At 40.1% G+C, this 15,522-nt stretch overlaps 1 protein-coding gene across 3 annotated transcripts in view; it reads right to left on the bottom strand.

Moving 5' to 3' along the window:
* LOC140739506 (regulator of G-protein signaling 14-like) overlaps positions 1–15,522 on the bottom strand; it is a 125,963-nt gene that overhangs the window by 22,145 nt on the left and 88,296 nt on the right. For all 3 annotated transcript variants that reach the window (XM_073067866.1, XM_073067868.1, XM_073067867.1), the window contains exons 8-12: positions 15,121–15,236; positions 6,235–6,426; positions 1,821–1,897; positions 1,179–1,305; positions 357–438 (exon numbers count right to left, since the gene is read on the bottom strand). In XM_073067866.1, the coding sequence (XP_072923967.1) occupies positions 357–438; positions 1,179–1,305; positions 1,821–1,897; positions 6,235–6,426; positions 15,121–15,236 (594 nt within the window). The remainder of the gene's footprint in view (positions 1–356; positions 439–1,178; positions 1,306–1,820; positions 1,898–6,234; positions 6,427–15,120; positions 15,237–15,522) is intronic.

Genomic DNA, 15,522 nt, shown 5'->3' with positions numbered 1-15,522 from the left:
TAGGGATGAGCCCAGATTGTTTCACTAGGGTATCTTATTGAAACTATGTTGATTTTTAAGCTGTTTTCTTGTTAATGCATGCAACACATCAAAAACATTAGTCACTTATATTGGCCATGATTAAGTGATAGCCCCAATTAATCATTAAGCATATTATTTACCTGTCTAATATTTAGATAGACAATGAGCGACCTTATGATATATAGGGCAAGTTTAATAACATCTCACTGTTTCCAATCCATCTATCTATCTCTTCGCTCTACTTTGCAATTGCCACAAATCTTGAACAATAAAAATAATCTCAGCAGTCCAGAAGAAGAAAAAAGTAGCAAGAAATATGTGCACAAGATACTTACCCTTAATTTTGTCTAGGATAACCTGCTGATTATCCAGGCAGGCCACACTGCTGTTCATTTTCAGAGGCTGGGACTCTCCACTCTATTTAACATAAATTAAAAGAAATTATAGTGTAAAATTGTTAACTGTTAAAACTGCTTTACCAGATTCCATGCCAGGGGCAGAATGCCCCAATTTGATTCAACACCATGATCCAAGTATAAACATATGGAGACTGAACCAATTACTGAATTGCATAGTGATCACTTGTTAGCAGAAGAGCAAATTATCAGGATGATCTCCTAGACTTGTTCCCAATATCATAGCCTGAAGGAAAATCATGGGGCTGTGTTCGATGGAAAATTCCTTACTTTTTATTTTGCACCAGATAGTTCATCTTAGAAGTTCATCATCTAGCTTGGCTTCAGAGAGGTTGGAGAGTGAATTTATAATGATACATATGTCCAGACTCAATGGGTCTATGTGTTTTCTCCAGTTTGATAATTTCATGAGTAAATAATTATGTTAGGCCCCTTCTGGTTGAGATAATCTGCAAAGTGGATTTCAAAGAGTGTCAGTGAATGGCTGCATAGTGGGTTACCTTAAAACGATTCCTGATAGAAGAAGTTCAAGAATACACAGTACTTCCCTTAGCAATTTTATATCTATTTAACAGAACCTATAGACATTAATTTCCCTGCAGAATGCTTGTGGATAATTGGACAGGAAAATTACTAATAGTGACTGCATGAAAATCATTAATCAATTCTGAAGCACTTTAGCACTGAGGAAATGAAAGATATTGTATAAATGGAAGGTCATTTAAAATTGTTAATACATACAATCTTTGCTTCCAGATCCTTGGCGTTTAAGTTATATTTAATCAGAAATGGTTGCAAAGCTTCAGACACTGTTTTGGTAGGTTTTGCTGTCACCCAAAGTTTTCGATTTGTGGGAATAATCTCCAATCTGAAAAGAAATCAGAGGGAAAGTTAGGGAATGAATTCAAGTTGGCACCTAGATGATCCTCCCAGACCTGTGGTTTTAAATTTCATCATTGAAATCAAACTGGAGTGTAAATCCCACAGTTCCCACTGGTTATAGAACAAATGGATTGGAGTAACCAATCAGGACCGAGGCAGTTGAAAGCAGGCCTATATAAACATGAGGACTCCCAGAGAGAAACGCCAATAACTGCACACTGAGCATGTCACCTCAACTGGTGATGAAATGTCTGTAAACCTATTACAAATCTCGGTGGACATCAAATGCGTCAACCGAGCTATCAATACTCACCACCAACCTAAACAAGCAAAATTGCCATATCTTAATGCAAGACTCTATTAATGTCTGGTATCATTAGTTGAAAGTTCTACACCAGCAAATTCTAACTACAATAATCCCCAGTTTCTACCGAAAATGGTTTGATTACTGACATTTTGTCATGCTATTCTACTGATCTCAAAGCTAAAAATGTAACTTACTCAAATAGTACTTTCTTCTCAACACGAACTTCCTTGTCACACAAGATCATACTATCTTGATCCAGCACAAGAGGTTTCTGAAAATTAAAGTAAGGTAGGCTTTAAGCAAGATATTTCTAAAGTCATATAATGTTATATCCATGCAAACATATTAGTTGATTTGACCAGTGAGGAACAGACGAGATGCTCAGACCCTAGGTAAACAATGCTCTAACATGAGGCAGTAGGACAGTTGCACTGATAATCTTGGGTAAGGAAAGGAAAGGCAGCAGAGACCAGATATGGTTTTTACTCCTATTTACTATTCATTAGGAGTACTGTAAATGGATTTCAAGTGAGACAAAACTGGTGCTTAGCTGTGGTATTCAACTCCTCCCACTCTAGTTTGAACGTTGAAATAGCTTGCCAACTTGCATTGTCGAGGCTTATTAATGACCCAGGAATGCAAATCCTTGAATAAAGAATTGAGACAGAGGCCATCCGTTGGTCGAGGTCAACCATGGATATTGTGCCCTAATTGTCTATGTGATATGCAAGCCAGGTACACAGATCAGAGTAGTACAAAGTATATGTTGTCCATGTAGCAGGCTCTTCCTCTGCACACAGTTGATAAATCCAATGGAACAGCTGAGTAGTTTGGACCAGCAGCACTGCAGGAGCTGCCAGTTAGCACTGAACTCATCATTGGACCCCCTTTGGATCTCAGCTCCAGATTTTTCCTCAGGGTTTACTTCCAATGTCTTCCCCATGAGTGGGTACAGCCACAAGAAAGCAGAGGTATGAGATCAGAATTTTCCTTCTCCTAGATAAGCTGCCAACCATGGCTGAAGAACCCCACCAGCTTGAAGTAACTGTTTTAAGATGCCAGTGTCAGTAAAAACAGTTCCACGTGTGAAGGCCAGGAGCTGGATTTGGTAGTCAGAGGCTATTTGAGACACATATAATTGGGAGTGTGTAATAGGTAGTGGAAGCTTATCCCCTCTACCACCCCCAGCTATAACAACCTTGAGGATCCAAAAACACTTGGGAACCTCCTCAGCATAAACATAGGAATAAGCCCAATGACTTAAATACATTTGTGCTGCCCAAATTGTTGGCACATTGTTGTATAACTAAAGAGAATTTTGTCTTTTACCAACAGCATCACGTACACAAACAAAAACTACACTAAGGACAACAGTTGAACATCACAGTGGCACAGCTGGTAGCGTCACCATTCTTGCAGCTCCAGTGATCCAGGTTGAATCCTGACTTCCCTTGTGGACTTGCACCATTTCTCTGTGGCTGTGTGACTTTCTTGTTTCTTTGCACAACCCAAAGACATGCAGATTCACTGGTTCTTTGGTTTCTGTGAATTGCCTTTATTGTGTAGCCTTCTTGGGGAAGTGATTGGAATGTGAGGAAAATTAAACTGGATTAAAGTAGGATTAGTGTAAACTGGGAATTGATGGTTTGCATGGATTCAATGGATGGAGGTGTGTGTTTCTGCACTGTGTGACTACATGACTTTGACATTCTAGTGAATTTTACCTTCCAGGTTAGCGAAGACTATGTAAACTCTAGGAAAATTCAGTGAGATAAGCACCACAATATCATCTTCTTCTAATCCAGTCTTGTGAAGGGTCTCAGCCCAAAACATCAACTGTACTCTTTTCCATAGATGTTGCCTGGCCGGCTGAGTTCCTCCAGCATTTTGTGCATGTTGCTTGGATTTCCAGCATCTACAGATTTTCTCTTGTCTGTGATTGGACCATGATATTACTTGTACAACCATTTAAAATTACACCAAAGGTTGTATCCCAATAGCTAAGACTAATGTCCAACTACTTCCAAATATGTGATTTCTTTACTAAGTATCTATAAATTCTTCATTCTTATCATATCCTTGGATTCTATTTGTCTGGATGTATTTGCACTTTGAAATATAAACATAGAGGTATTTATATTTAGTCTAATCTATTTTCCTAGCTCTTAGTCTATAAATCTATAGGTTTCAGCACAGTGTTTCTTTTTAACTGTGGTGAGAGTTCCTTGTCAGACAGGGCTGTTGTATTTGGGGCTGCATGAGGTTGAGATGCTCTCTATAATCTCAATATGTTTCGGATTCATAAGGGAGAATCTGAGAGTCCGATGAGCGCATCACTTGTGCAAAACTCCTTTCAGCAATGAAGTCAGGATTCTCAAATTACTTTCTTTCACAGTACGTTCTGGTGTCAAAGACTTGCATGTTATATCTCATACCTCCTTACGATTGCCCTTCGTTTACTAACTAAATCACTTCATATTGCTCTAAAGAATACAATGTGTGATAGTTCTGCCTATTTTTCCAAGTCAAGCTACATCCCCCTCTTACTTTTCTTCATTATAGTTTATCATCAACAAGCCTTTATCATCTTCAATGCACACAGTGATATCAGTTGTATTTATACTGACTATTGGAGGTTACCCCTGGATATTTTCCAGCAGTATGAGAAAAAACTGCTTCATCATTATTCTGAAATTTCTATCTTTGGAAATTTTATTTCCAGGCTCCACTGCCCTGTAATTTTATTACAAACACATAAAACTTTGCTGAACACGATGTTCTAGTTTATTATGTAACATGAAAACACTCTGGGCTCCATTAAGCCCACCTGTTACAATATTGCTATTACTTTGCGTAGTAGATTGTGATTTCCCTCTTCCCTGAGTCACTAACATTAATGAAGTGAAAGTACTGTGTCAAACAATTATGGTCAAAACTGAGCTCATTCAAACTGAATATTGCATAGAAACAGGACATCTGATGCAACTAATGTGCATCAATATTAAGCCTCCTGCTCTCCACCATCAAGCTATAAGGATATTCATTTATTCCTTTTTTCCTCGTACTTGCAGAGCTTCTCCTTAGAAAATAAATACCACTATTTCTTTCAACTGCTCACATGGTTGTGAGTTTTACAACCTATATAACAGATAAGATGGAATGGGCTGTGTTATATTCTTCTTAAACTCATTTCAAAGGATTGCTGCTTGTATCTAAAATTTATAATCAGGAGCAGATATAGAATAACTTAGGCTCTGTTATAATCAGCTCTTATTATTGCAAGTGCGTTGGTTTGTTTTATGTTAATTTTAAGAGAGAATGGAGACAGAACACCAAAGTAAGCAATCACAATTGATATAAAATATCAGTTGGCCAGCTATATTGTTTTATCATTGTATTAGACCACAACAAAAGCCAAATAAAAGCAATATCAAAGACTGGAAGCAGGAGGTAGCTGTGTTAATGTTCACATTCCCTGCAATTGTTCTACACCCAGCAATTGGTCACTTATAGCTGCTGTAATACACTTGAGTGTTAAACTCTGCATCAGGCAGAAAAAGAATGTTTTGCTTTTAATCATCATGTGCACCACTCCTGGAATCTTCACCTGTGTTGTCAATTGGCTCAGGGAGAATTTCATCAAATTTCCGAAGAAGGTATTTTACACAAGGGTATAAGAAGTTTCTCTTTAGTCTTTCAGCAGTGAAACTACACTTATATATTGCATTGCTGCCACATGATTGGCTATTTGATACTTGCATTAACAAGCAGGTGTACCTAATAAAGTGGCCATTTAGTCTATATTGTCAGTAAAGCCCGTAGCATTGGGTATTATAGAGTCATAATGTACTACAGCCCAGAAACAGGCCCCCTGACCCACCTAGTTCATGAAACCTGATCTTCCGCCTAGACCCATCTACCTGCATCTGGACCATATCCCTTCAAACCACTCACATCCTTCTACCTATGCAAACTTCTCTTAAATTTTACAATTGAACCTTCAACTACCACTTCCATCAGCAGCTTGTTCCACACTTGCACCATCCTCTATGAACTAGTTTCCCATTAGATTCCCCTGTCATCCTAAATCTATGACTAGTCTTGCCCAGCCTCAGAGGAATAAGTCCACATGCATATACCCTTTCAATACCCCTCATAAGTTTACCCATCAAGGGCCTTTTAAATGATACAATTTTATCTTCTTTCCACCACTACTTTGCCCCTTACCTTCAATGTATGTCCTCTAGTATTTAACACTCCTACCCTGGGAACAGAGATTCTGACTGCCTAGCCTATCTAAGCCTCTCATCATTTTACTGGCTTCTATCAGGTCTCCCCTCGGCCTCCAAAGCTGCTGGGAAAACAACCCAGGTTTGGCCAACCTCTTTTTATAGTTTATACCCTCCTATCCAGACAGCATCCTGCTAAACCTCTTCTGTACCTTTCCCAAAGCCTCCACATCCTTCCTGTAACAGATTGACTAGTATTTCAGAAAATGCTTTAAGTGTGGTATAACCAAAATTTTCTATATCTGGTTTTTATATTAAATCATGTGGTACATACAGTACAGAACAGACTCTGTACATTATATATATTATTCCAACTTACCCTGTCACTTCCAGCCAGAAAAACACTTGTGGCAGCTAGAGGAATTCCATGCCGTTCACATACTGCAGTTAGTAACTGTCGAATGGTCAACCCAGGCTGAACCATCGCCAAGGAAGCAGTTTTGTCAGGGAGGTAGACACAACAATATTTCACCTTCTGTTCTATTTCAGTGTCCGCATTCACCTTCTCACTCTGCAAGCAAGAACATGGGTTGTGATTAAACTCTCGCCATTCATCATTCACCCTTTACACAACTGAAAATATTTGCCCCTTTTTGTAGCAATACTTCCTCACAACCCAACAACCCTTCAACTTTGGATACTTGCACAACTTCCACACTTTTCGTTTCCACCTCTACCTTCAGCCAACCAGACCTGAAATCTTTCCAAATCCTTAAGACCCTCTTTAATATCCATAGAATAGGCTTTCTCTTTAGATCTAAATGGCAGTTTAAATTTAAATTTTGTGTGGATTTGGCCCTATTTTGTTCACTGGAGCTGCAGAGTATTTGCATAACATTAAACATAAAATCTGCAATGGACCAAAATCTACAGAAGTGCACCTGGAAGTTCAGGAGTTTAGGTTCACACCATTGATTCCCTCTGTTTTTATGAAAGTCAATATCTCTGAATTGACCAACTCTGGAAGTTCATCTGACCACTTACAGATACTAACTGAACTTGAACAGATGTTCATTTACTAATCATTCCTGTGTTTTTTGCTGGGGAAGTTAGATTGAATGCATCTGAGGTGTACTTGTGTGACGACATTTGCAGAACAAAGTTTTAATAGTACGGTTGTTTCTATAATTTCCAGGCCTTGATCTAACAGCCTCCTTTGAGTCTAGATTCTGATTCAATCAGCTTGCCAGGCCCCAGTCCAATGATTCCGCTCAATGTACAGGCTCTGATCACCACCTCCACCCTCAAACCTTATACTTCCTCATGACAACATCTCACAATATTTCTCAATCATTGGGCCCAATCACATATCCTAATCTCCAGTTACCAAATCTCAGCCCCAACTGAATGTTCAAACAGCATAAGGGAAACCAATGCATTATTGGATCTCCATGTCTTATCCTGTATGGGTCCTTCTAAGCTCCGAAAAACGTACAAACCATTTTAATATACTTTAGAAGTATCCCTTGACCATAGGTAATGTTAGATATTCACTGTCCAGGGCCAGGGACACCTTTTTTCTCAAGCTCAACTTTCTAACATAGCATCTGACACTTCTAAAAATCAAAGTTTTTTTGTGAGTAGGTAAAACTTCAAACCAATATTCTTTGCTCAACTTTTTGTTGTAGCCAGTTTTCAGTTCTTAATGTAAGTTGCAAGCAATAATCTGTCTGAAGTTAAAAAGGACAGCTTTGCAAACAAACAGCAGAGACTGGTGGTCCGTAGCACGAAGCTGACTACTTAAAAGATGCAGTGTAAGATAATGGGGTAATGTTAATTGGCTTGTGTAAAACTAGACCACACTGGATAAGTTATTCAGTTCAAAGAAGTTTGTAGGCTAAATTGATACTATCACTTAACTCATCAAATAGCTGATTTACTAATAGTTGGAGGGTTTGTATACTCAGAAGATCAACTCCCACAGCAGTAATTGTGGGTATCTGGGAATTCAGTTCCTAGAATATTTTAGACCACCAGTGGGAAAAGGTGAAAGTCATGAAAAATATTACTCGTGTATGAAGTCACCTAAGTGGCAGAAAAACAGCAAGAACATTGGAGAGAAGTCAGGCGTGTTAAGAATTATTGGGGAATGTCAACAAGAATGACTGAAAGATGGGGTGAACTTAAGTTCATTCTTCTGTCTTTAATTTCTGTGATGGGCAACACATTTATCTGCAACTCATTGGTACGATTTTGTAGATTATAGGAATTGTTCCTTTGTGTTTCAGAAGTCACTTGAAATTTCAGATTCAGATTCAGTTTATTGTCATTTATAAACCACAAATACAATGCAGTTAAAAAATGAGACAACGTTCTCTGGAATGATATCACAAAAACCACATAACGTTTGGTAATCCCCAATCCAGAGTCCGGAGAGGCTGCTGCATATCGATATTGCGCTACAGTCTTAGCACATTCCCCAGAAAGGAACTACAAACCCATCAGACAAACCTAAAGCTACAAGACATACACAAAACCATATAGTTACATATAGTTATAGTTAACATATAGTTTCAACAGTGCAGACAAAACCATAATTGATAGAAGACTAACTGACAAAGACCACATAATTATAACACATAATTTCAACAGTACAAAGCAATACCGTAATCTGATAAAGAGCAGTCCATGCACAGTTTAAAAGAAAGTCTCAAAGTCCCGACAGCCCATCATCTCACGCAGACGGTAGAAGGAAGAAAAACTCTTCCTGCCATGAACCTCCAGTTTGCTGATACAGCACTTTGGGAGCTCCGACCACAGCCAACTCCGAGTCTGTCCGAAAACTTCGAGACTCCGACCAGCCCTCCAACACCGAGCACCGAGCACCATCTCTGCCGAACGCTTCGACCCTGGCACCGGCCGCCAAGCAACAGGCAAAGCCGAGGATTCAGGGCCTTCCTCTCAGAGCTTTTTGGAAAGCTTTTATAAGATATAAATCCTCTAAGAGGTTTAAATGTGTTTTAAGAGTTTTATCTAAATTTAAACATATATCACTAAAACTAAAATAACTGTGTTTAAACTATTTTATTAGCTGGAAGCATCTTCTCCTTAGTAGGAAAGAGTGACCCATCACTCAAATAGTGCTAAACTCACATGAGCAAAAATAGGGAAGTGACCGAGTCTTTGAAGAGTAGGTAGCTGCTGTATAACCTCCCTTTAATGAGGGTACCTATTGCTACCTGTATCATATAGGGCTCAAAGTCTTTGTTTGAGTTCAAAACTTGGCAGTCAGCAACCCCAAACCCATCACAGGATAAGAGGGCAAAGAATGAAGAATACCTCTGGAAGAATTCATCATGTAAACTACAATCTTTAGTAGACAAATGCCTGTAAGTAACTTGATCATAAATATGAAAATGTACTTATTGAAACTATATAGAATTACTTTCTGCATAAATAAGACCCCCTTGGTGGCTTTTAGAAACATAGAAAACCTACAGCACAATATAGGCCCTTCGTCCCACAAAGCTGTGCCGAACATGTCTTTACCTGAGAAATTACCTAGGGTTACCCATAGCCCTCTATTTTTCTGAGTTCCATGTACCTGTCCAGCAGTCTCTTAAAAGACGATATCGTATCCGCCTCCACCACAGTCGCCTGCAGCCCATTCCACACACTCACCACTCTCTACGTAAAAAAACTTACCCATGATATCTTCGCTGTACCTACTTCCAAGCACCTTAAAACTGTGCCCTGTCATGCTAGCCAATACAGCCCTGGGAAAAAGCCTCTGACTATCCACATGATCAATGCTTCTCATAATCTTATACACCTCTATTATGTCACCTCTCATCTTCTGATGCTCCAAGGAATAAGGCCAAGTTCACTCAACCTATTCTCATAAGGCATGCTCCCCAATCCAGCCAACATCCTTGTAAATCTCCTCTGCACCCTTTCTATGGTTTCTATGTCCTTCTATAGTGAGGTGACCAGAGCTGAGCACAGTACTCCAAATGGGGTCTGACCAGGGTACTATACAACACCAATATTACCTCTCGCCTCCTAAAGTCAATCCCACTATTGATGAAGGCCAATGCACCGTATGCTTTCTTAACCACAGAGTCAACCTGTGCAGCAGCCTTGAGTGTCCTATGGACTCGGGCCCCAAGATCCCTCTGATCCTCCACACTGCCAAGAATCTTACCATTAATACTATATTCTGCCATCATATTTGACCTACTAAAATGAATATTCTTAATTGTTAAATAATATTCTTTTAGAAAGCTTTAAGTTATTCTAATAATATTTTTGACTTTAGGGTTTATTTTAATTTTGACATCTTTCTTAACCATGCTGAAATGATTGTGGACTAATCAACAAAAGCCAAAACCCAGCAATGCATAAATTAAAAATCTTGCAGATTAGGAGCACCAAATACCTACTTGGCCTTTCAAATTCTTCCACCATTTACTAAGGTCATGCTCTTGCTGATCTGATTACAATATGATGTTCAGTTCCCCTTCAAAGCATGGTTATTTTTCACCCCATTATTCTTCATGTGGTACAACTAGTAGAGGAGCTGCTGCCTCCCAGCACCCGAGACCTTAGTTCAGTCCTGACCTGTCTGTGTACATTGCGACAGTGTGAGTTTTCCGAGTGCTCTAGCTTTCTCCCACATCCTAAAATATGAGGTGAATTGCCCCTCATGTGTAGGTAAGGTACAGAAAGAAAAAGATTTAAAGATCAGCTTTATTTTTCACATGAGCATCAAACCATCAAAACATATGGAAAAATACACCATTTGCGTCAACGACCAATGCATTCCGAGGGTGTGCTGGGGGCAGGACACAAGAGCCATCGAACTTCAAGTGCCAACATAGCATACCCACAATTTACTAACTCTAACCCTACATCTTTCTGGAACATGGGAGGAAGCTGGAGAACCCAGAGGAAATCCACACAATCACAGGAATAACATCCTTACAGATAGTGGTGGGAGTCGAACCTGATCTTACAGCTGGCAGTACAAAGCATTATGCTAACCACTATGCCTCCAGTGTAATCTTGGGGGTGTTGGATGAGAAGGTGGGTGGAATAACAAAGTAAGATTAACGTGTGTGTTTGTGTGGCCTCTGTCGGTCGTGGTTGACCATGGGTACTGTGTTTCTGGTAGTCACTGGTTTGTCGAGCAGTGTCAACTGTGGATATTAAGGCCGATCCTGGAACTGCAGTCTCTGTCACAGTTGCTGCATGTGTAGGGCATTGTGGAATTGTTGTCCGCTGTCCGCTGTGCTCTCCATTTAGCTCTCTGCTCCTCAAAGTGACTCGGGATCACTCTTTCGCCTTGCTCTAGGTGTTGCTGAAGAGTACCTCACCATTTGTTGTGGTCATCTGCTGTATCCTCCCAGCACTCTGTGTTGATTTTTAAGGCTTTCATGTCACACTTGCAGAGGTCCTTGAAGTGAAGCTGGGGTCTACCAACGTTCCTCTTGCCTGTTGCTAGTTCTCCATAGAGGATATCCTTTGGCAGTCTACTATCCTTCATACGACGGATGTGGCCCAGCCAGCGCAGTCTGTGTTGTCTTAAAAGCGTGAACATTGTGGGAAGTCCAGTGCAGGAGAGGACCTCAGAGTTTGGGACTTTGTCTCTCCAGGTGATGCCGAGGATGCGCAGGTGTAAGCTGTTGAGTTTCCTCTCCTGCTTGGAGTAGATGGACTGCTGTAAATGGACAGTGATGATCAGTGCAGACTTGGTGAGCTGTAAGTCTGTTTCTGTGCTACAGCTCTCTATGACTATATCGCGACCTCTGTCTTTAAAAATCACAGGCGCTGCTTCCACTGCATTTTTGAGGAAGAGAATCCTTCAAAGACTCGTGATTAAGGGATCAGATGCCACATTAACTCTGTCTTAAATGGGCAACCCCTTATTTTTAAACAGCAACCCACAGATTCTCCCACAGGATGAAGCACTCTCAATGTACCCAACTTCATATACTTCAATCAAGTTCCTTCTAACTTTTTAAAAGCTGCAGGAAGCCCTGAATCATTTAATCTTTCTGCAAAGGGCATCCCAGCAATTCTAGATATTAGTCTAGTAAGTCGTCTTTAAAGTGTTTCCAGTGTATTAGCATATTTCCTTAAATAAGGAGAATAATCCTATATACAGTCCTCCGGATATGATCTGAGCAATATTCAATAAGCATAATGTCCTTCCTTTTGCTTTAAGTTTCTCAAGCTTCTGCAAAGCAAATCTCTCATGGGGAGATGCTGAGGGAATATTTCTTTACTATGAAGTTGGATATCTCTAGCATTCAAGGCTGTGGAGGGAGAGTTGTTGAAGGAGATGATAGATAACTTTATATCCACAAAATGCATCAAGGGGTATTGGGGGAAGAGCAGAAATATATTGAAATTGAGCATCAACTGTGGAAGTGTTGATTCACAGAGCAAACTAATTTTTAGTTTCCCAGCCTTGCAGTCTGTCACAATTGCAATAATATAGATAATGTGCTTCTTCCACACAACGTATAATGTAGTTTTCTACATTATACTCCCGTTTGGCAATTCATCCCCTTATTTAAGGTATATCCCCTTTTAGGCTTCTTTTACAACCTACATTCCTACATGTTTTATACCTGAAGAGACAGCTGTGAGCTGAAGGGAAATACTGAGAGGATCATCCTGAATAATTTATTTCTGCATAATTAATAACAGAACATTGTTGGCTATGTTAATGCTTCTTCACATGACCATGTTCCAGACTACCATTCTTCATGACTGCTGAGGCTGAGTAAGATTTCAAATTATTGTAAAGTAAGTCCACATCTACTAGAAATGGGATTGGGATCAGTGAAGTCAGTCCTATTGGATATCTATCGCCATGGGAAAATTCTGTTGCTAATTTGGAACAAATCTTTGATACCCTTATCTCCAATTCAGAGATATCATTAGTGCAATATATCTTGATTTTAAAAGAGCCAGTAAAACAGAAGAGGGCGATTCTGAAATGACATGGGGAATTCACCAAACATCAACCAAACCAGGGAAAAAAGAATGAATTTCAAGAATAGGTTATGTAACATAATATGTACCTCATTTCCACATCACTCTCCCGGCACTTAACCCTGCAAGCAGCAGAATTGCTACATCTGCCCATTCATGTTCCCTCTCACCTCCAATTAGGGTCCCAAACAGTCCTTCTAGGTGAGGCAACACCTGACCCACAGATCTGCTGGGGTTATATGTTGTATTTGGTTCTCCTGATGTGGCCTTATCTACATTGGGTGAGACCAGACATGGATTTGATGAAATCACTTTGTTGAGTACCTCAGCTCCATCTGGAAAAAAGCAGATTTTCCCAGTGGCTAACCATTTTGATTTCTGTTCTGAAATGTTGGTCCATGGCCATTTCTACCGTTATAAGCCAACTCTCAGGTTGGAGGAGCAACACCTCATATTCTGTCTAGGTAACCTTCAACCAGATGACAAGATCATTGATTTCTCCCACTTCCGGTTATTCCCCCCACCCCCCGCCCCTTCCTTCTTCCTTATTTCACCACTCTGGCTTCCTACCTCTTTTCACCTGCCTATCACCTCCCCAGGTTCCCCTCCTCATTCCTTTTCTCCGCTCCTCTGAGATTCCATTTTCTCCAGCCATTTGCCTTTTCCACTTATCATCCCCAAGCTTCTTACTTTATCCCCTCCCCCACCCACATGGCTTCACCTTCTAGCTTGTCCTCCTTCTCCTCTCCCCACATTCTTATTCTGGCATCTTCCTGCTTCCTTTCCAATCCTGATGATGGGTCTCAGCCCGAAATGTTGACTGTTTGCTCACTTCCATGATCGTTGCCTGACCTGCTCAATTCCTCCAGCATTTTCTGTGTGTTACTCTGGATTTACAGCAGCTGCAAGATCTCTTGTGTTTCTCATTTACTATACAATCACAAAGTGAATTAGTTAGATTGTGAGGACACTCATTGTTATTGTCATTTAGTAATGCATGCATTAAGAAATGATACAATGTTCCTCCAGTATGATATCACAAAAACACAAGACAGACCAAGACTAACTAACAAAAACCACATAATTATAACATAGTTACAACAGTGCAAAGCAATGCTGTAATTTGATAAGAGCAGACCATGGACACCGTAAAAAAAAGTCTCAAAGTCCTCGATAGCCCATCATCTCACGCAGACGGTAGAAGGACGAAAAACTCTTCCTGCCATGAACCTCCAGCGCCACAAAGCTTCCCGATGCAGCCTCTGGAAGCATCCGACCACAGCCAACTCTGAGGCCGACCGAAAAACTTCGAGCCTCCGACCAACCCTCTGACACCGAGCAGCAAGCACCATTTCTGCCAAGCGCTTTGACCCCGGCCCCAGCCGCCAAGCAACAGGCAAAGCCAAGGATTCAGGGCCTTCCTCTCTGGAGATTTTTCGATCGCAGAGTAGCAGCAGCAGCGAAACAGGCATGTCAGAAGTTTCACCAGATGTTCCCCCGTGTTTCTCACGTCCGTCCCCATCAAATCAGGATTGTGCACGGCCACTACTTAACAGATAACTGTTATTCATTCCTGGGGTGGTCGCGCGCGCTACTGTCACGCCACCATTTTCTCTCGAAACAGAACATTATTTATTTTTATTCAATACGTTGAGGATATTTCTTGATCCCTTTGATGAGAAGGTTACATTTTCAAATTTTTCACCTGTTAAAGGAAAATTGTGCTGGAAACTAGCAACAAGGGAATTAATCAAGATGGTGATTTGATACTAATGGTTTTTGAGCTGTCAAAGAGGCTCTTCAAAATTAATCATTTTGTGAAGTATCAGTTTTTAAAAGCTTTGACATGAAAACCATGTACTGTGAAATGTAACCAATAAATTGCTCTGCATAGATTATTCAAAGACATTTTCAGTTATTTAAAATCTGTGTATTCCCAAGATGTTGATTGCAAACTGATTGAAAATCTATCTTCCTCATTTTTAGCTGCATTATATAATAGATTAAAGTTATCAAGGAGTGTTTTACATCGCATTAAAGGAAGTGAATACATTGTTGTTTTGTAGCACAGTATGATTGCACTGGTTCAGAATGTTATATGAATTTTTTAGAATATAAGCCTTAAACAGGCAATCATTGTTGTTCCTAGCATGTTGATTGGAATCAAGACAGAAATGCTAGCACATAATTATTCTCATTGGTTGTAAATCCATGCAGACTGATGACTAACTCAATCACTAAGGCAATATATCCTCTGTCATACCTCATTTCTGGAATTAGCCAAGCTGAGGTAGCCCAGTTCCATGCTGGCTGTGGAATATACAGATCCCTGAGATTCACGGCGAGACAAGGAGAGACCATTACTCTCTGGAAAATCCACTAAAAAAAGAGAGGTAATGAGAATTAATAGTCACATTGCAAAATGCAAAATGAGTAATAATGTGGCCAGGATGCACAGATCATCTGGGTGCTTTGCCACAAGAGCATATCGCAGAATTAATCTTTCATCAAAATCAGTAATCTTATGCAGATTAAATGACGGGAAGTCTACCAAATCAGTCTGTGTGGTCATGTGGGAGGGAATATTAGGCTTAGTTATGCTTCCATCACAGTTAAGTGCGGGTGGGATAATGACATACCTAGTCGCTCACCGCTCCAGAGAGCC

The sequence above is a fragment of the Hemitrygon akajei genome, chromosome 15, assembly GCF_048418815.1.
Source record: "Hemitrygon akajei chromosome 15, sHemAka1.3, whole genome shotgun sequence".
NCBI classification, from domain to species: Eukaryota; Metazoa; Chordata; class Chondrichthyes; order Myliobatiformes; family Dasyatidae; genus Hemitrygon; species Hemitrygon akajei.
This window is presented reverse-complemented; position numbering and strand designations above follow the sequence as displayed.